Source organism: Entamoeba dispar, genomic scaffold (assembly GCF_000209125.1).
Source record: "Entamoeba dispar SAW760 scf_1105229458879 genomic scaffold, whole genome shotgun sequence".
Lineage (NCBI taxonomy): Eukaryota > Evosea > Mastigamoebida > Endamoebidae > Entamoeba > Entamoeba dispar.
The window spans coordinates 1-20,011 of NW_001853413.1; the positions used below are offsets into that span (position 1 = coordinate 1).

Here is a 20,011-nt window from a genome sequence, read left to right on the forward strand (position 1 = left end):
TTTTCAATTGAATTTGTTGTGTTAATTCCTTTTCTTCTTATTTCTTCAAGACACTTTTTTGCTTCTTCTTTCATTTCTTCTACTTCATTAATCACATCTTTTCCTATTCCTTCTACTCCACTTGATGCACCCAATAAACAAATCATTATTCGATTCTCATACATTTCTTCATATTCTTTATTAGTTTTACTTAGAATATCATATAAATAACAACAATATAAACATTCTTCATGTAATTTTCTACTATAACTTTCTTTACTTCTATTATTTAAATATGCTAAACACCATTCTATTTCTGCTTTTTCATCTCCAATGACTTCTTCTTTATTCTCTTTGACCATTTTAATGAATCTTTTAATGATATCAACTTCACATCTGTTCTTCATTATTTGTCGAAATACAATAATTCCTGTTCCTTTCATACTTTCTCCTGGAAGACATTCAAATAGTTTTCTCAAACATTCATCTTCTATTTCTTTTTCTTTCATTTCTTCACAAATAGTACAACATGTTTCAAGAAATTCAATTTTATGTTGATTTGAACTATTCTTATTAATTGCTTTCTCAATAACATCTTTTCCTTCATTTTTCATATGCAAATGAAGATATGATGAAAATAAAATAAAATCAGCTTGAAGATCATTACATCCACTTTCTATTGCTTCTTGTGCCCTTTTCATTGCTTCATGATAATTATTCATTTGATATTCACAAATACTGATATTTTTATTTATTTCTCCAATTTCATCATTACATCGACTAATTTCCATAATTTCTCTTACTTTCTTAAACCATTCTTTTCCTGTTCGTTCATTCTTATTTAAACAATCATTGATTCCTCTTTCCCATATAATAGATATAATTGAATAAATTTCTTTCTCTATAATTTCAATTTTATTGTTTTGGATACTATCTATTAGATTATCAATAACATTTTGTGCTGTTACCATATTAATTCTTTTCATTTTAAATAAGAATTCAATATACTTTTTGTTGACTTTGTAATATGTTCTTGTTTCTATGTTTTCTTTTCTCATTATGCTTGTCATAATACTTTCATACCCAAACATTATTATTTCACTCATTCCTTTCTCTTCAATAATATCACACATTTTTATTTTTCCATCATTACTAATATTTCCCATTGTGATATTTCTTTTGAATACTTGAATAATTTCATCATCTTCTCTTGTTTTAATCATACATTTAAGTCTAATTATCTCATTTTCTTCATTACTTTCTTCTTCAATACTTTTCTCAATAGTCTTCATTGCTTCTTCATTCATTCCAAGTTCAAGATAACTTCTACTAATAATTGAAAATGCCTCACTATTATGTTCTTTCTTATTTCCTTTCATCATAAGATATTCTTTCATCCAATCAATTGTTCCTTGATATGCTCCTATTTCAAATAATTCTTTTGCTTTCTTAAATATCATTGTTTTAATTTCTTCATTACTTTCATCTAAACTTTCAATAATCTCTTTGAGTTTATGATAATATATCCATGCTGTTTCAATTTCTCCATTATTCCATGATGAAATCATTCCTAATGTAAATAAATATTTTCCACATCTTTTTCTTTCTATTTGTTGTGTATTCGTGTTAATAGTTCGTTCTGTTTCATTGTATTTATCAATTGCTTTTCTATACATCTTCTTTGATTTCTCAATTTCTCCTTTCTCTTCTTTACATTTCGCTGTTTTCCCAATCATTTTAATGAGTGTAAAGTCATTTTCTACTTGATATTTCTCTACTAATAAACATGCTAATTCTCTCATTTCACTTTGTTTAGTTATATCACACTGTTTTCTAACTACAAAATTCCATAGTTCATTTCCTTCTTGTCGAAGTTCTTTGAGTGTATTTTCATCAGTTTGTTTAATATCAATACTTTCAATATGTATTCGAAGTTCTTTGATTGTTTCTTCATCAACTGTTTGATGAAGTCTTCCAATGATCTCTTTAATTTCATTCATTATGTTTTGTTATTTCTTTTATCTTCTTATCACTTTCTATTCATTTTCTCTTTCCTTAACCATCTAACTTTCCTTTTTTTTTAAAGTTTCAATTATCTTAATCAACTTCTTCATTCATTTTCCCATGTTTTCTAATTACCATGTGGATTCCATGTTGTGCAATAGGTGTTCCTTCCATCATTCTGATTGAGTTGACTATTTGGTTATTCTTGTTCTCCAATCCTTTCCAGATTGAAAGACATTGTGTTTTGTCATTATCACCAATTCCATTGATTAACATCACCACTTTAGTCAATACTCCATAGGTATATGCCTGTTCTCCTATCTCGTTCATATGGTCATTTCCTTTGTTTTGTTTCTCACTGAGCACTCTTAACACTTCTGATAGTATCATCACTTCTTCTTCTCTCAGCTCTTTTGCCTTAATTTTACTTTCAATTGTCCCAATAACTGTGTCCTTCTCATCAGGAAACATGTCTAATCTTAACAATATTACATCACTCAAATCCTCATTCCATTGTATCATTTTATCACTCACCTCTCTCATTACTTCTTTCTCATCACACAGGTATGACATGTTCATTAATGCTTTTCTACTCTGTAATGCCGTGTCTCGTTTAGCAATAGCCCTCCATTTTTTTGCATTTTCAAATGCCTTTTGATATTCCTTCTTCTCACAATAACACATCACAATCATTTGATAAATTGCTCCATCCTCTTTTTCTATCTTGTTCAATACTTCTATTGCATCATCGTATCGTGCTTCAAAATAATAGTCTTGTGCTTTACTGATCATTTCATCTTCATCACACTCATCACATTCATCAATGTCATTATTATAATAATTAATCCGTTCAGTGTTGTTGCAGTTCATTTGTAAATAACAGTATTTCTTCTTTTGTTTTTAAGTTTATTAATGTTATGTATAACATAATAAGAAAAGAAGAATGAACAACATATTTTGATATATCAATTCTATAACATTGGATATTTATAAAAACAAAGAAGACAATGTTAAATGAATAATGTTAATATTATAATAAATAAATAGTCGAATGATTAGTGAAAATAATAATAGATAGAAACAATAATAACATCAACTGATTAATAATATATTAAAATTTAATCAAATGAACAATAATTTATATAAATCTAGAATAATTTAAATAAATTTGGTATCAAATAAAGAGAATAATAAACATAGAAACAATGGTTAAATAGTGTTTTTTTAAATAAAAATACAAATGAAATAATTTAATAATATGTCGTATTATTTATTGAATAAATTCTTCTAAATACTAATTTGTTAAAACGAAATTAGAACCACTACTTAGTTCAATAAAATATTTAAAAAGAATGAACAAAATAGAATATTGGTTTTAAAGTATATGTTCACAAAATAAACGTAATAAATAAATTAAATCTTTTGTTTAAAGGAAAGGGAAAAAATTGGTTTCGATTAGAGTACTTGTGATATTATTGAACGAAATTTCAATAATTCTGTTATGATTGTAATAAGTATTACCATAAAGAGAATTACGTTTTTGTGTTTCAACAAAGCTAAAACTAAATATTAATAATTATACTACCATAAAAATTAATAATTAATAGACTTATTTATAGAGAATTAGAAAAGAGAGTTTACATAAAACGATAAAATATATAATAAAAAGAATGAAAATTACATCAAATCGTCATTAGATTGGTCTTGAATAGTTTGAGTGATAGATTCAATTTTTGGAGTGATAGAAAGAATTGTTTTCTCTAAATTATTAAAAGCAGTAATAAACTGACCATAGAATGGATTATTTGGGAAGTTTCTAAGATGGATTGGTAGAGCTATTGCAATGCACTTCATCATATTTGTTATTAATTCCCATAATTCCATAATTTGTTCTGTTACAAAATTATTAACTTTTTGAACTAAGAAAACATCAACTATTTTAGCTGGACCATTTTCACCTAAAAGTAATTGTTTTAAAGAAGTTGTTAATTCTTCTGTTATTGGATGAACACAAGCATTTTGAAGTTTTTCAGTTAGAATATCAATATTATCCATACAAGTTTCTATTGGTGATAAATAACTATCTTTTAGTTTAGATTCTATTTGTTGTCTTCTCAAAACTGAAGGAAGTGGTTGTTTAGTACAATAAATAATTTTTCTTTTTGATGTTTCGTCAATACCACCATTTCCTTCTTTTCTTAAAAATTCATACGCAAAAGTGTTTGTAGTAAAATCATTATCATTTTCAAATACTGGATGAACTTCAGTGATTCTAATATGAATTTCTTCTAATGGTAATCCAACTGAACATTGACCCTCTTTTAATTCTTGAACTTCATTCTTTCTTCCAATAGGAACAATAGCTTTAATTTCTTGAGAAAAAACATCATACGTTTCATGAGTTTGATAAATAAATTCTTTTTCATTTAGTTTATCAAATGTGTTTCCATAAAAACCAACTAAATAGAAATGTTTTTGACCTTCTTCATGTTTATCTTTCATTGAATAGATAACTGTTAATTTTTTATGATATTCATCAAGTTTTTTATATTCTTTTCTTTTATTTAAATATTCAATAACAGCAAGAAGTAATGCTTCAGCTAAATCACAAATCTTTTTAATACTGAAATACTTATATGCTAAATTGACATGACTAAAAAGAACTTGTTCTGTACAACCTTCAACTTCTTCTCCTCGTTTATTTTTCATTAAATCTCTTATTTCTGTAATTTTATTTAATGAATTAAAAGCTTCCCCTCCTTCTAAGAAAGAAGCAATAAAACAAATCATATGAACTTCACAAAGTCCAGCTTCAATATAATGTTGTCTAACGCTTTGTTCTTCAGCAATCTTTTCAAACCATTTCAAATGAAGTCTTGGAGTATCAAGATATCCATGTGCAAAAGTGAAAGATCTATCACAATAAGCATCTGGATCACGAGTAGATTCTTTAATTTTCTTTAAATCATTCAATTTAACAAGAATTTGAGTTATATCTTTTTGTAATTTCCTCATGACTGATTTGTATTGAGATAATCTATACAAATTAACATCAATAAATGCATCTTCAACAAATTGACATTTTTCATCAATAAAATCTTGTACAACTGCCATTTCTGTAACAGGACCACTAATGGCAATAGTACTTTTTGATTTATGATATTGTTTTTTTACTTGTTTAGAAGTTTTTGTATTCTGTCGTTCTCTTCCTACAACCAAATCTTCTGCAGTTACAAATCCAGAAGTTGAACTTCTTTTATTACTTGAAGATTTAGATGAAGAAGTATTTTCATGTTTTTGAGAATTAGGTGTTAAATTAATTTCACTCTGTCCTCTTGTTAATAGTGATAATGAAATGGGTGATTTTGGTTCATCTTCATCTTCAAATAATTCAACAGAATCATCATAATCAATAACTTCATCTATTTCTTCATTTAAAAATTTCTTTAATTCATTCCAACTTCCTCTTCCTTGATTTTTATATTGATTCCATAATTCAATAGCTTCTTTTCTTAGTTCAATTTTTCCTTTTTCTTTTTCATCAACAAGTATCCATTTTTCAGTAATAATAACAACTTTCTTTTCAATTCTTTTAATTTCTTTTTCCATCTCATCCATCATTTTTCCAATAATTTGATTTTCTCCTTCAACACAACCAAAAACATTTATTTTTTCTTCTTCTTCATTTGTACCATTTATTAATTTCATTTGTCTATCTTGAATCATTAATGATTTTCTTGTAGTTTTTCTTCTTCCTACTGTTTTTGTTTGTGATAACCTTTCTTCATTTAAAATAGTATTTAATTGTTTTCTTCTTAATGTTAAATTTTCAAATGTTGATGAAAGTTTTGTTCCATCTTTTTTAATGATTTCTGCAAGTTTACACATAAAAGGTGTAACAGCTCCATTTTCGTGAATAGGAATTTGAGCAACATATTTAATAGTTTTAACTTGTTCTTTAAGCATTAAACAATCAGTGATATATGATCGTTCTAACTTAAACCATTCTTCAGCTTTTTCAAGACGTTGTTGATTATTACAAGCCTTTTCAATAATTTTTTCAACTTTACTTAATGTGGTAATAATCAATGGAAGAACATCTTCAAAAAATTCAAAAGGAATACAAAAAGTTCCTTTTAATGATTTATCACGTTCAATTACTTGAGGGACAGTTAATTCTTTTAATTGATCTGAACAAATCCCAGTAGTACTTTCATCTAATCCAAAAATAATTTCTTCAAGTGTTTCTTGTAATATTTGAATATTTGAAGCATTTTCTTGGTTTATTTTTTGTTCTTGTTCTTGATATTTCTTTTTATTATCAATTATTTTTTTAATCATTTCTGAATATTTTATTTGAACATGATTTGCTCCATTAATAATTTCATTAAATTCATTAATTCCTACAGGGAATAATGGATTATTTTCAATCACTTTTAAAGAGTTTTTATATTGTTGAATAAGTTCTTCTGATTGTTTATTACAAATTTCAGTTTTAGATTGACTAATAATATAATTTTTATTTAAATCAGGTTCATTTTGAATGACTCCTTTTATAGTAAGTAATGCCCATATTATTCCTTTTGCACATTGGTCTCTAATTTTAATACAAAGTTCATTGACTTCATTTTCAGTTATTTTATTTGTTTGAGAAATATTAACCATTTCTGTTTCTAAACTTTTCATTTCATTCCATTTATTTTTCATAATATCAACTGTTTTATTTACTTGTTCACTAACATTTAAATCACTATATTTTTTCATTATTTTTTCAACAATTTCAACCATTTCTTGAGTAATAAAAAAAGGTTTTTCTAATATTTCTTCTATCATTTTTGAATATCCATTAACAGGTGTTGATGGTAATTCTTTTAATATTTTAAGATGATGTATTCTTAATTCAATCATTTGTTTAAGTAAAATAACAAATGCTTCAATATCTCCTAATGACTCTGTTCTAATTATTGTTTTTCTTGCTTTTAATGAATTAATATTAGGAATAAGTAAATTTCTTTTAATTTGATTAACTGATAAAGTAGTATTTTCAACATCAGCAATATGTGTTGTATCAAGTGCTTCAACAGATGCATTAAACCTATCTTCAGCAATATCACCAGCTTCAACAACAGCAGTAGCCATTAATGAAATACTCCTTGATATAGTACTTGTCTCAATAAAATTATTTTTAATATAAAGATATAATAACTCAACTCCTCTTCCTCTTAATTGAGCTGAATTTGATTGAAATAATTTAATCAGTGAACTTAATAACTTTACTGAAAAATCTTCACTTCCAGAAAATATATGAGTTCTGTAATTCATTAATAAATTTTTAACAAATACAAAAACATCATCATTTACAACATGTTCTTCAAATAATTTTGTTGCTATAATTCCCTTTAAATATTCTAATTGTTCAAAAGATTCTTGTTTTAATAAACTATCAAAAATAATACTAAACATATCAAGACACACTTTAACCACTTCAGTACTTAATACTTTATGTAATTTATTATGTGAACTGTCATCAGTTCTCATTGGTCTTAATGATCGAATGACAGGTATTTCAAATTTTTGTTCTGGAATATTTCCCATTAAATCTCCAAAATCCATTCCAGGGATTTTTGGCATTGGAGCCATATAATACATATGTTCTTTTAATCCATTTACAATTAATTTAATATTTCTATCAATTTCTTCATACACATCAATTGTTTCTTGTAATGGAAAGTAACTATACAATAAACAAAACCTTGTCATTATTTTAATTAATGTTTCTAATCTACTTGGAACTTCATTTTCTATCCATTCTTTCAACATTTCTTTATTTAAATTTTTTAATACCCAAATATATAATAATCCTAACATTTCCATATCACTTACATTTTGAATTGGTGTTCCATTATTATTATAAAGTGTTTGAGGAGAAGATCCAATAACTTGACTATTCATCATCCCAGCAATTTCTCCTAATTTAAATGATAAACTTCTTCTTTGTTGTTGATTTTTATTTCCTTCATGTTGTTTAATAAATGGAACAAATTTCCATTTTGTAAAATTTTCAAAATTTTCTAAGAATTGCATAACAAAAGGTAAAAACATTGCAGCTGTAAATTCTTTTTGTTGTCCTTGTAAATTAGTATCCAAATCAAGTCTAGATACAAGTCCAACCATTAAATATAATGAAATTCTGTTTATTTCTTCACTTCTTCCTAATAATAACATATGTTGTCTCATTAAAAATGCAATAGGAAAGTGACGAGTCCATAATAAATCATCTAACATAACAATATCACTAACATCTACATTTCCTGGATTAGATGCTTCATATAAATTTAAACTTCCTTCAAAAACTGCTAAAAATTGTGTTTTAATCATTTCAAGTGCAACCATTTCTGGAGAATCATATTCTAATTTTTTTCCTCTTTTAAGTTGATCATAAGGCCAAGTTAAATGATTAAGATATTCTTCCATTAATTTCATTCCTTCTGCTTTATATCCCATTTCAATAAGAGTTCTTATAAAATATGACATATGTGCATTTCCCTCTTCCATACCTAAAATTTCTTTTTTAATTACATGTCCTCTGATAGTATCTCCAAATGTTTTAATAAAATTTATTGCATTTGACCAAAAATTTTCATCAGCACCAATTTGTTGAATTGATTTTCTTAATAATTCTAATACTAACCAACAATGTTTAAATATTTCTGTTTGTGGAGAAATTTCATCAAATTTATATATTAAGTTGCATGTCTTAATTAAATTAAGTGCAATTTCTTGTGTTTCAAATGAACAATAATGAGTGATATATGTTTCAACTGTTTGATTTCTTTTTTCTGATGAATTACAATGTCCACAAATTGTTTTCATTAATATAAATAAAACATCTTTATTTGGTACCATTTTACTTTCTAAGAAAGATGTTAGAATATGAGGTAAAAAATGAATAATATCAATTAATGGTATTTGATTAAATGTATTATCAATTTTACCATTAAGTAATTTATTAATTGCGTCATGTGCTATTGGACTACTTGGATAAACTGTTGAATAAAGATTAAAAAATACTGTTAAACTTTTTTTATTTTCTTCATCATATTTCATTGCTTGTTCAATACTTGAAGCTAATTGTAATGTAGTTTTTCCTGGTTGAATTGCAATATGTCCATTTTCATATAATTTTACAATACCAAATAATTCTTTTTTTATTGAATTTCCTTCATGAATTTCTTGAACATTAAAAATAAGTTGATAATTTTCATTTAATGGAAATGGTAATTCTAATTTAAATTCATCATTAAATTGTATTTGTTTATTTCCACTTAATGAACTAATACTATTATCTTCAAATGAAATTTTATCAATTTTATAAAATGATTTAACTGGTTTTCCATTATTCATTAATTGTACACTAACAACCATTGGATTTCTTTTTTTTTCTTTACCAAATGAAATTTCTAATGGATAAATATATAATCGATTATAATAATCATATAATAAATCTTCAGTTTGTTTTATCATTAATAAATTATCTAATACAATTGCACTATCTCCTTCATTTCTCTTTCCAAATTTATATTTTCCATTAATTAATTGAATATCAGAATCAAATTCACTAAATTCAAATTGTGCTTTAGCACTTTCTATTTGTTTTTTTCCTTTAAATTGACTTTGATAAATATCCCATATATTTTCATTATCTGTTTCTATTTTATAAAATTGAACTGGTAAATTTCCTTTTTTCTTTTCTAATTCTCCCTTTAATGAAACAAATCCAATCATTAATTGTTGCCAATAATTTCCATATTTTCTTTCTATCATTTTTTTCTTTCCTTTTTTATCTTCAAATCCTTTAGCATATAATTCTCTTGCTTGTATTATATCATCTCCTGATTTTCTTAATACTCGAACTACTAAAACTATATCACTTCCTTTAATTTGTCCTTTTAAAAAATACATCAAATTTACTATCTCCATTTTTTCAATCACAAGATCTTCTGTAATCTTTTCTCTTGAATTTGAGTCATACACACTAAGAATAAACCGTAATGGTTCTGGTGCATCCTCTCCTCCAAATGAAATAGATTTAAGTCGAACAGCATGTAATTTAGGTAATTCTCTTGTTAATTCTTTTATTGGACGAATACCAGCAAGACTAATTGCAGGATCTTTGTATTGATATAATGGATTAAATAATTCAAATAATAATTCTGGACGTTCTTGTGAAACATTTCTTCTTCTAAGTAATGGAACTGGTAACCTTTGTGAAATAGTATTTTCAAATCTTTTTGAATTAAAATAATCATTTGGAATAATTCCATTCCATTGTTTATTACTATTTAACCATTTTGGTTGTTTGAATAAAACACGACAAACAAGATTATGATATTTATCAAGTGAACTTGATAGATCTTCACGTTTTATTTGAATCAAATGAGGCATTTTTTCATCACTCTCTTTAATTATTTGGAATTTTGAATAAAATTTTGAATAAGCTTTTAACAATGAACAAGGTTGTTGTAATTCATTTAAATCATTTTGACGATCTTTAATATATTTAAGAAATAATTCAAATTCACTCCTTTTAACACAATACGGTTTTGATAATGATGTCATTTCATTTAAACATTGTCGAATATCTTTTTCTAATAAATAAATTGGTTTCTTTTCAACTGATGATAACTCGAGATATTTTCTGATTTGATAAATATCAATCAAATCTCTTCCTTCAGTATCTAATGAATCAAATAATAAATTTGTTTCAACATTTTCCGTTGTTGGTTTTTTATTGGATAACCCTTTAATAATAAGAGGACTTTGATGTTTAATTGTTTCTGTTTGATTAATATCTTTTCCATCTGGTGTAATTTCTAATATTTCGGCTATTTTCAGTTGTAAATCTTCTTGATGGCCGTCCATCAATTTAGTGTTAACTGATTTGAAAGTTTTCATTCTAAAATCCAAGGAAAGAAAATGTTAAACGTTCAAATACAAAACAAAATAAAACCCAAATATTTCGATTTTATGTTTTGGAACACGAAAAGAGAAAACCGAAAAAACTATGTTTAATTAATATTTATATTATACTTTATTACATTAATTAAATCACCCTTTTTCTTTAAAAAAATATTTGTTATTCATCATTATTAAATTATTTTTTGTTATTAAAATAAAAAAAAAAAAAAAAAATAAATAAAGAGAACTTGAAAAAATAAAACTTAAAAAAGAATTATTTTGATAAAAAAATGGTTTGAAATAATAATTTCAAATATCTTGAAAAGATAAAAATAACAATTATTTACAAATAGAGTTTCTTTGGATTTGGAGGACCAACAATTAATGTTAATATTCAATTAGATGAAAATCATAGAAAAAAAACGATAGTTCAAACTGAAAACAAAGAGAAAATGTTTATCCCAATTTATACAGAAAAAGACACTGTTTTTGGAACGATAGAAATACGATGTGAAAATAAAAAATGTGAACATAATGGAATTAAAATGGAATTACTTGGAATAATTGGTTTGTAAAAAAGAAACAATTTAATTTAATTTAAAAAGAAAAAAAATGAAATTAAATTTTATTAGAAAATGATTCATCAAAAATACAAAAAGAATTTCTAAGAAATTGTATTGATATTTGTGGAACAAATACATTACCAGAAGGAATAACAACATATCCATTTACATTTGGAAAAATAGAAAAGAAATATAATAGTTATTATGGAACAATTGGAAGAATAAGATATATAATTAAATGTACAATTCAAAGATTTTCAAAAGTAGTTAAAGAAATAGAAATTGGAGTTATTAATAAATCACCTCATCGAATTAAAAAATCATTTGAAACAACATTAACAAGACCAATTTTAATGCATTTTGCAGTTGAGTCAATTACATATGAAGTGAATGACATTATTCATGGATTATTAAAAGTTGTTACTTCTAAAAATTATTCGTCAGATATTTTTACTTCAATTAATTTAGAATTAATGAAAAAAGAAATATTTTCAACTGAAAAAATAACTAAAGAGTTATCTAAAAAAATTATTGAAATTGAAGTATTAAAAGGAGTTCCAGAAAGTGATGAAATAATTCCATTTAATTTAATTTTACCAACTGAAAAATTAAGTCCTTCATTTAAAACTATTGAAGGATTTTCTCTTCAATATTTTTTAATTATTAATGTTCATTTAAAAGACACTTCTAATACTAAAACTGAAATTCCAATTAACATTCTTAAAGAAGAACAAACAAAAATACTTTTTGATGAAAAAATGAATGGAATGTTAGAATGGTTAGATGAAATGGATAAATTTGAAGAAATTATACCTCAAGACTTTGGAGAAACACCATTAATTAAACAATCAAATAATGTATTTAAAAATGTTGAAGAAATTGACTCAATTAATGATTTAAAAGAGGCAGAAGAAAAATTAAAAACAGATGCTTGTTTAATAAAAAAAGTAGAATTTGATTGGTAATTTCGAATTATTCAAAATTATTAAAACAAATAAAAAAAAAGAAAATTAAAATTGAAAATGAAAGTAAATAAATTAAAATGACAACAAAAGTTTTTTAATTTTTTTTTCAAAATAATTAATTTTGTTGAATAATTGAAGCATTCCATAATTGAGGATTTGATTTAAAATCTTTTTTCATTTCTTGTAAAGCAATTAAAATCATTCCAGATTTAGGTCTATTTTCTTGTTCTTTCATAACACATTGTCTAATTAAAGTTGCCATTTTTTGAGGAGTAGAAGGAGGGATAGTTGGTCTAAGATCACAAGTGGCAGATTGAATAATAATTTGAAGGTCCATAGTAAGTTCAGGGAATTCTTGAAAAGGTCTTTGATATTTTTGATAAATAACTCTATAAATTAATTCCCATAAAATAATTCCATAACTATAAACATCGGATTGAGTAGTATAACGTTGATTATAATAAACTTCAGGAGCACAATAAGCATAAGTACCTCTATCTTTTGTAGAAGTAGTTATTTCAGAATCAAAACGAGACAATCCAAAATCACAAATTTTTAAACGTTCTATTTCAATGTTATTTCCATTTTCTTGAATAGTTTCCATTGTTACTAAAATATTTAAAGATTTTAAATCTCTATGTAATATTTGTGGGGTTCTTGAATGAAGATAATCCATTCCTAATGCAATTTGTTCAGCATAATCAAAAACAGTTTCCCAAGTAATTGAATTTTCTTTTTTAGAAATAATATCATATAAACTTCCTTTAGAACAATATTCCATTACCATTGAAAATTGTTTTTTTACAATAACACCATAAAATCTAACAATATTTTCATGTTGTAATTTACTTAATACTCCATATTCTTGTTGAAATTCTTTAACTTCTTCCATATTTGTTGCTTTTAATGTTTTAACAGCAACAGTAACATTTTTATATTTTGCAGTATAAACAATTCCTGATGCACCTGATCCAATATTTGCAAGAAACTCTATTTCTTTTGGTTCAATTACAAATTTACCTTGTTCAATTAATTCAAGTAATTTTTTTCTTTCTTCTTGTTCATTTTCATTTTCTGTTATTTCTTTTACTTCAGGAACATTTGGTAATAATTTAAATTTTTGAATTAATGCAATACGTTCAACTGATGATAAAATTCCAATTTTTTCAAGAGTTTTTGGAGTTTGATTTCTTAATTTATATTTAAACATTTTATTTTTCACTAACATAGCAATTGCATTATCTGATGCTTTAATCTCAATGAGATAATCAATTAATTCTTTAAAATCATTTACTGTTTTAAAATATCTTTCTGATTTTGTTTTAGCTAACATAAATGGTGTTTGTCCATGATCATCTGGAAGATCTAATTTTGCTTTATGTTCTAATAAAATTGATAATAAATCTGTTCTTTCATTATGAATTGCATAATGTAATGCAGTTGATTGTCTATTTGTTGCAGCATTTACATCAACTCCTCTTTCTAATAATTTACTAACTAATAACATTCTAATTGAATTATTTCTAACAACTGTATGAAGTGCCGTTTCTAAATTTTTATTTTGTGCTTCTAAATTAACTCCATGTCTAAAAAATAATTCCATTGCTTCTTGACAATTTGGATTTGAAAAATTTTTACAAAAGAAATGAAATGGTGTATTTTTATCTAAATTTTCTTTATTTACATCAATAGTTGGTGCATTTTTTAATAATGCTAATATAATATGTTCATTATATGATTCATAACTAGCAATATGAAGTGCTGTATTTCCTTGTTCATCTTGTGCATTTACATCAACTTTTCCACTTTCAAGTAATGTTAATATTTTATATAAATCTGATCTTTCAACTGCACTATGTAATGGAAGTGTTTTATATGACTTTTCTGTTTTTGGATCAACTTCTGGAAATAAATATAATGAAACTGTAATTTTTGGTTTTGAAATTCTTTTCATTAATGGGTCTGGTTGAATAATACGATGACATTGATATTCTCTTGATATTTTTGTTGCTAATTTTGATGGACTCATTGTTTTTTTCATTGGTATCATTTTAATTGGAGTTGATGATGGTAATGGTGCTGAAATTGTTGTAAATTGTTGTGTTTTTTCTAGTCTTAATGATGTCATAGAATTAGTTATTGTTGGTTGTGAAATGTGTGTACTTGGAACTATTATATTTTCTGGTGAAATAATTCCAGTAACTGGTGTTGATATTTCTGAATGTAGTGATACTTTTTCTTCAATAGGTTCTAGTTCAAATGATTTGATATGGTTTGTGTTAAATGGAAGTAATTGATTAATATTTATTCTTTTTCCCCAATTTTTTGCTAATTTTCTTTTTTCATGATCATGAAACTCAAATATAATTTCTTTTGTTGATGGTGAAACATTTCTAAACTCAATTCTATTTTCTGGACTATGGAAATAATTATTTGTTGTTTTTCTACTAACTCTCATTTTTCCACTTTTATCTCCAACATTTACTGAAACCTAAAAGTTGATTTTTCTTCTTTTTTTTAATTTTTAATAACTTTTTTCTTTAACAAACATATGATTCTCCTGATGTCATTGCTACTGGAAATAAATTTTCACCTGAAATAACTACATTATTTAATTTTATTTTATTCTTTTTTTTTGATTATTCTTTTTTTTTATTAAACAAACTTTCAACACGAATAATACGATTAATAGGTCCTTTACCTTCTGTAAGACTTTTTCGTGTGATACTCATTAAAGTAAAACTCCTCTTTTTAAGTTTTTTTAATTATTTTCTTTAAAATTTCTTTTTTTTTTCTGATCTTTTAAAAAATTAAAAAAAAAATAACGAAAAATAATTCAATTGCTAACAAAATGTTTTTTTAAAGTGTGAACTTCTCTTGATCATATTGAATTCGTTGTTTTTGAACTTTTGAATGGTATAACTCTTTATTATTAGTAATATCTTTAAATGCCTCAGGTTGAGCAGGTGATAATGTGTTTGGTGTATTTAATAATTCTTGAATTCCCAATAATATTTGTTTAACTGAAATAGAAGGTCTCCAATCTTGTTCTTCATTTAAAATTGATAAACAAACCGTTCCTGATGGATAAATGTTTGGATGATAAAATCCTTTTGGAAATCTACATTTTGGTGGTCGTGTTGGATACTCTTCAGTAAATTCCATTGTAAGTGGATAAATTCCACCTTCCCATTCTGTTCCTTTTGCGCCAGGAATTCCACAGTCCCATGTTAATAGATCAGGTGTTCCTTCTTTTGTTGTTCTTGGTCTTGCTATAAATCCTGGTGGATGTTCTCTTCTCCATAACCTTCTTTCTTCAGTTAATCGTTGAATTGCTAATCCACTCATTATTTTGTTTAAATAATCTTATAAGATGTTGAGGGTTTTTCTTTTTCTATTTTTCTTTTTTATTCAAAACTTCTTTATGACGATGTCTACTTTATCATTTCTTTTGCTCATCATTTCAATTTATCTTATTTATCCTCATTATTGTTAATTATTTAAACTTTATTCTTCTTCATTTATTTAAAATAGTTATATGAAAATATAATTCTTATTTTACTCATACCTTTTTCACTTTAAAAACTCTTAAAATTTTCTATTCTTTAACAAATAATAGGAGTCAATTATTTGATTTTATTTCAAAAAAATAATTTAGTGACAATTAATTAATTTAAAATAATTTCAAATTAAATTATGAGAGTTAATTGAATATATTACGTCTAATTATTTTTGAACTGTTTTAATGAAATAAATTGTTTATTATTAATACATTTTTAAATGTTTATACATTATTAATACATAAAAATATATTTTTTGAAATTATTGAGTAGCTTTTATTCTGATGAAATAAATTCTTCATACAAATAACTTTAATTTTATTGTTGTAGTACATAACTGATAAAAGACTTATTTTCTTTTATATAATAACTTTTTTTAATAACAATGAGTATTATATTAGTTATAAGTTAATTTAAGTAAAGATATTATAATACATAATATTGATATTGATTATCATAAATTTGTGGTATTAATTAAGTTTTTTAATTGAAAAATGTATATTAAAAATCATTAATTTTAATTTATATATCATTAACTTATACTTTTTTTATGGAAAAAATATAAATAGAAATAGGGTTTAAAAAGATAAAAAAAAAGAAGAATTAAAAAAAAATATGATTAAACAAAAATGTTATTTAAAACAGTTTACAAGAGAAAGAACTTAAAAAAAAGGAGATTGAAGAAATGGAAGGAAGAAAAGTATCAAAAGAAATAGTTGAATTTTGTAATTTGATTGTTGGGACATGGAAATTAAATGAACGGACATTTAATTATCAGAAAGGATTTCCAGAGAAAGAAGCAAAAAATGTTATAATAGATGTTTGTAATTTACTCACTTAAAACAAAAGAAAAGAAGACTAAAAAATAACACAAAAAGATAGTTAATGTAGAAGTATTAACAAATGATTATCGTAGATTTTATAGATGGACAACATCAGATGATGCAGAAACAGTTAATAAACAAAATTATCCAACGATGGTAATGGAAGTATTTGGTAAAAATGAAGGAGATGATTCAGATTTTGAATTTCGATCAGATGGTTTGACTTAATTTTAAAAATTATTTAAAATAAAAATAAAAAAATTAAATTAAAAAAGATTATAGTGAAGTTGGAATTGGAAAAATTTGTGGGAAATGGATGACGATTATATTAGAATGTATAAAAAAAGATGAACGAATAACTAAAACATTACATTATAAATTAGAAGATAAAAACAGTTTGTAATAATTCATTAATAAAAAAAAAAGAAATAAAATTATAACAAATAGCAATGTTATATACATCAATTTGTGTTAATAATTATGGAAAAGATTCATTTATTGAACAAGGAGTATTAAATCGAATTTATTTAGATGATAATACTGATTTATTAAAACCAAAATAAAAAAATAATTTAAATCTTTCTTTTTTAAAATAAAATCAATCAATTCATTTTCTTTTTTAAATTTAATGGATCACTAATAATAATTCCTCCACCAGAAATATTAACTGAAGTTGTAGCACCTCCATTACTATTTCCAATTGTAGTTTGAATTCCTGTTCTAAATCCACTTAAACTAGTTTTAATTCCTTTTGTTTCTATTTTTTTATGTTTTAATATTCTTCTATTTTCTCCTTGTAATTGAGTTCCTTTAACTTCACCATAACCTACACCATTAATTTCTTGTTCTTGTTCTCCAAATTTCATTCTGTTCATATTTTTTCTTATTTCAGTCATTCCATACATTTCTCTTATTCTTCTTACTCTTCTTCCACCTCTATGACTTTTACGTTTCATTTGATCTGGTGGAACAATAGCCTTTTTCTTTTTTAAAGGAGGTGGTTGTAATAAATAATCAAATCGTTTCATAACATCTTCATATAATTTTTTTCCACAAGTTCCATCAATTGAACCAGTATCATTTCTACATGAATCTGCTCTTGCTGCCAATGTAACTTTTCCTGCTAAATAACGATTTGCTTTTTTTCTAACATCAGGGGGAAGTTTTTGAATTAATTCTGATTCATAAATAAATCCAGTATGTGGTGTATGATGACTACTTGAAAATCCACTTAAATTAATTTTTTTTTGTCCAAGAACTTCAATTATATTTGATGGTAATCTTGCTAATGAAGAAACACCACCTGCTGCACTAATTAATTTAGCTGCTATTTCACTTCCAATAATTGCAGTTAAATTTGGTGCAAGAAAAATAACTTGACTTTCAAGATATTCTACAATAATTTGTGAAATTTGTTGTAACTGAATTAATACATCACACTCTTTACTTATTTCATTCATTTCATTTTCTGTTATTTGACATTTATTTGAATTAGTTGATGCAGTGATAATTCCCATAATTATTGGTGGTGAAAGAAATGATGAAAGATCAATTTTTGTTAAATCCTTTTCTCTTTGAATAGTTTTTACTGTAAGACAATATTCAACTTTATTAGTAACAAGTTGTTCTAATTCTGGAAATTGTTTAGAGTAAATATCTTTAATATGATTATATAATATTTGTTCATCATTGGATAATTGTAATAACATTTCTGGTATTTGAATAACCAATTGATATTGTGGGTCTTCTTCGTTTATTTTTTTTATCTCGTTTTCTTGTTGTTCTCTATATTTCTCAATTTGTTGAATAATTTCATTCCATTGTTCTAATTTCATAATTTGTTCAATACTTTTTGGTTTAAGTTGTGTGTCTTCATTAAGTGTTTCTCCTATTTCTTCACTTCCTGAAAGAAAATCCTGTAAAAAGTCATCAACGATATTATTTGTATTTTCTTCCATTAATTAACAATTTAACAATTCATTAGTTCATTAAAAAAAAAAATAAAAATAAAAACAAATAAAAATAATTGTTATATGAAAAATAAAAGAGTAAAAAAAAATTTTAATGGAATAAGTAATCGGTTACACAAAGAAGGATGGTGTTGTTCTTGGTGGAACTGGTTTTTCTGATTCAGGAACAGCATCGAAAATGGTAAAATCTTGTTTTAAATCATTTCCAACTCTCATAATACAAGCAACATTACCACATCTACCACAATAATTTGGTGCTGACCATACAGTGACCAATTTATTATCAAAATGATACTTGTACCCTTCTTGTACTACTTGGTGGGCACGAGCAATTAAATCAATATTATTGATATGAATAAATTCTTCAACAGGTTTTGCACCAAAAATATATCCAGCACCTCTCATTGATGATTTCATTCCATCAACACTATCATCTGGATCTGACCACATTAAATCACAAAAGGCACCTTCATGTGGAATTTCTTGATTTCTTTTTACAACAACTCTAATATGATCAATGGTTCTAATTTCTGGTGAAAGACCTCCATGAACACAAAAAATTTTACCATCAATTAAAGCAGCAATATTTAAATAATCAAATACTTCAGTACACCACCTCCATGAATTAGCAGTTCCATATTTCTTAATACATTCATCATAAAAACCATAAACTTGAGTTACTTGTCTACTTTCATGATTACCTCTCATTAAAGCAATACGAGTAGGATACATTACTTTATATAACATTAATAAAGTAAATACTTCAATTGAATAACTTCCTCTATCGACATAATCTCCTAAAAATATATATGAATTTTCTGGTAATGTTCCTCCAATAGAAAATAACTTCATTAAGTCATAGAATTGTCCATGAATATCTCCACAAACAATAACTGGTGTTTGAATTGGTTGTACATTAGACTCTTCAATAAGAAGAGATTTAACAGCATTGCACAATTTTTTGAAATCATTTTCAGGAAGGTATTTACCACTTTTTACAATATCTAAGCATTTCTGATAGTCCATATCTTAAATATTTCTTTTTTAAGTTTTTTTTTCTTTTTGTTTTTCTTTTAGGGTTTTTTTTTTAATTTTTTCTGTCCTTTTTCGTTTTGTTCAGTCCCTTATTATCTATTAATATATTTAATTTTGTTATTTGTTATGACAATTTATTTTTAGAATGAAGTT

At 24.8% G+C, this 20,011-nt stretch overlaps 9 protein-coding genes across 9 annotated transcripts, besides 26 other annotated features; 2 read left to right on the plus strand and 7 right to left on the minus strand.

Moving 5' to 3' along the window:
• Positions 1-1,979, minus strand: EDI_063470 (uncharacterized protein; the record flags this gene model as incomplete). The annotated part of the gene is made up of 1 exon (XM_001735074.1): positions 1-1,979. A coding segment is annotated over one exon (1,979 nt), but the record flags the coding sequence as incomplete, so codon positions are not given.
• A 97-nt stretch (positions 1,980-2,076) lies between these two features.
• EDI_063480 (uncharacterized protein) lies at positions 2,077-2,853 on the minus strand (the record flags this gene model as incomplete). Its single annotated transcript, XM_001735075.1, has 1 exon — positions 2,077-2,853. One exon carries the CDS (start codon positions 2,851-2,853, stop codon positions 2,077-2,079), a length of 777 nt encoding a protein of 258 aa, XP_001735127.1.
• Positions 2,854-3,007: 154 nt separating this feature from the next.
• Positions 3,008-3,029: a sequence feature (AT_rich).
• Positions 3,030-3,082: 53 nt separating this feature from the next.
• Positions 3,083-3,153: a sequence feature (AT_rich).
• Positions 3,154-3,202: 49 nt separating this feature from the next.
• Positions 3,203-3,243: a sequence feature (AT_rich).
• A 303-nt stretch (positions 3,244-3,546) lies between these two features.
• Positions 3,547-3,589: a sequence feature (AT_rich).
• Positions 3,590-3,660: 71 nt separating this feature from the next.
• Positions 3,661-10,905, minus strand: EDI_063490 (uncharacterized protein; the record flags this gene model as incomplete). Its single annotated transcript, XM_001735076.1, has 1 exon — positions 3,661-10,905. The coding sequence occupies one exon, from the start codon at positions 10,903-10,905 to the stop codon at positions 3,661-3,663; it is 7,245 nt and encodes a 2,414-aa protein (XP_001735128.1).
• Positions 6,489-6,512: a sequence feature (AT_rich).
• Positions 7,156-7,188: a sequence feature (AT_rich).
• Positions 10,906-11,050: 145 nt separating the features above from the next.
• Positions 11,051-11,092: a sequence feature (AT_rich).
• Positions 11,093-11,103: 11 nt separating this feature from the next.
• Positions 11,104-11,146: a sequence feature (AT_rich).
• Positions 11,147-11,152: 6 nt separating this feature from the next.
• Positions 11,153-11,188: a microsatellite.
• Positions 11,189-11,393: 205 nt separating this feature from the next.
• Positions 11,394-12,469, plus strand: EDI_063500 (vacuolar protein sorting-associated protein, putative; the record flags this gene model as incomplete). The annotated part of the gene is made up of 2 exons (XM_001735077.1): positions 11,394-11,508; positions 11,574-12,469. 2 exons carry the CDS (start codon positions 11,394-11,396, stop codon positions 12,467-12,469), a joined length of 1,011 nt encoding a protein of 336 aa, XP_001735129.1.
• Positions 11,526-11,572: a sequence feature (AT_rich).
• Positions 12,470-12,482: 13 nt separating the features above from the next.
• Positions 12,483-12,560: a microsatellite.
• Positions 12,561-12,592: a sequence feature (AT_rich).
• EDI_063510 (uncharacterized protein) lies at positions 12,585-15,201 on the minus strand (the record flags this gene model as incomplete). Its single annotated transcript, XM_001735078.1, has 3 exons — positions 12,585-14,960; positions 15,019-15,071; positions 15,135-15,201. The coding sequence occupies 3 exons, from the start codon at positions 15,199-15,201 to the stop codon at positions 12,585-12,587; spliced, it is 2,496 nt and encodes an 831-aa protein (XP_001735130.1).
• Positions 13,661-13,688: a sequence feature (AT_rich).
• Positions 15,077-15,126: a microsatellite.
• Positions 15,202-15,217: 16 nt separating the features above from the next.
• Positions 15,218-15,294: a sequence feature (AT_rich).
• Positions 15,295-15,328: 34 nt separating this feature from the next.
• On the minus strand, positions 15,329-15,817 carry EDI_063520 (SUMO-conjugating enzyme UBC9, putative; the record flags this gene model as incomplete). The annotated part of the gene is made up of 1 exon (XM_001735079.1): positions 15,329-15,817. The coding sequence occupies one exon, from the start codon at positions 15,815-15,817 to the stop codon at positions 15,329-15,331; it is 489 nt and encodes a 162-aa protein (XP_001735131.1).
• Positions 15,818-15,988: 171 nt separating this feature from the next.
• Positions 15,989-16,030: a sequence feature (AT_rich).
• A 63-nt stretch (positions 16,031-16,093) lies between these two features.
• Positions 16,094-16,296: a sequence feature (AT_rich).
• An 82-nt stretch (positions 16,297-16,378) lies between these two features.
• Positions 16,379-16,581: a sequence feature (AT_rich).
• A 3-nt stretch (positions 16,582-16,584) lies between these two features.
• Positions 16,585-16,659: a microsatellite.
• Positions 16,660-16,714: 55 nt separating this feature from the next.
• EDI_063530 (uncharacterized protein) lies at positions 16,715-17,416 on the plus strand (the record flags this gene model as incomplete). The annotated part of the gene is made up of 4 exons (XM_001735080.1): positions 16,715-16,849; positions 16,908-17,070; positions 17,129-17,248; positions 17,301-17,416. The coding sequence occupies 4 exons, from the start codon at positions 16,715-16,717 to the stop codon at positions 17,414-17,416; spliced, it is 534 nt and encodes a 177-aa protein (XP_001735132.1).
• Positions 17,078-17,127: a sequence feature (AT_rich).
• Positions 17,254-17,293: a sequence feature (AT_rich).
• Positions 17,410-17,483: a sequence feature (AT_rich).
• Positions 17,456-18,811, minus strand: EDI_063540 (U4/U6 small nuclear ribonucleoprotein Prp31, putative; the record flags this gene model as incomplete). The annotated part of the gene is made up of 1 exon (XM_001735081.1): positions 17,456-18,811. One exon carries the CDS (start codon positions 18,809-18,811, stop codon positions 17,456-17,458), a length of 1,356 nt encoding a protein of 451 aa, XP_001735133.1.
• A 31-nt stretch (positions 18,812-18,842) lies between these two features.
• Positions 18,843-18,879: a microsatellite.
• Positions 18,880-18,934: 55 nt separating this feature from the next.
• EDI_063550 (serine/threonine protein phosphatase, putative) lies at positions 18,935-19,849 on the minus strand (the record flags this gene model as incomplete). The annotated part of the gene is made up of 1 exon (XM_001735082.1): positions 18,935-19,849. The coding sequence occupies one exon, from the start codon at positions 19,847-19,849 to the stop codon at positions 18,935-18,937; it is 915 nt and encodes a 304-aa protein (XP_001735134.1).
• An 8-nt stretch (positions 19,850-19,857) lies between these two features.
• Positions 19,858-20,001: a microsatellite.
• Positions 19,860-19,940: a microsatellite.
• An 8-nt stretch (positions 20,002-20,009) lies between the features above and the next one.
• Positions 20,010-20,011: part of a sequence feature (AT_rich) that runs on past the window's edge.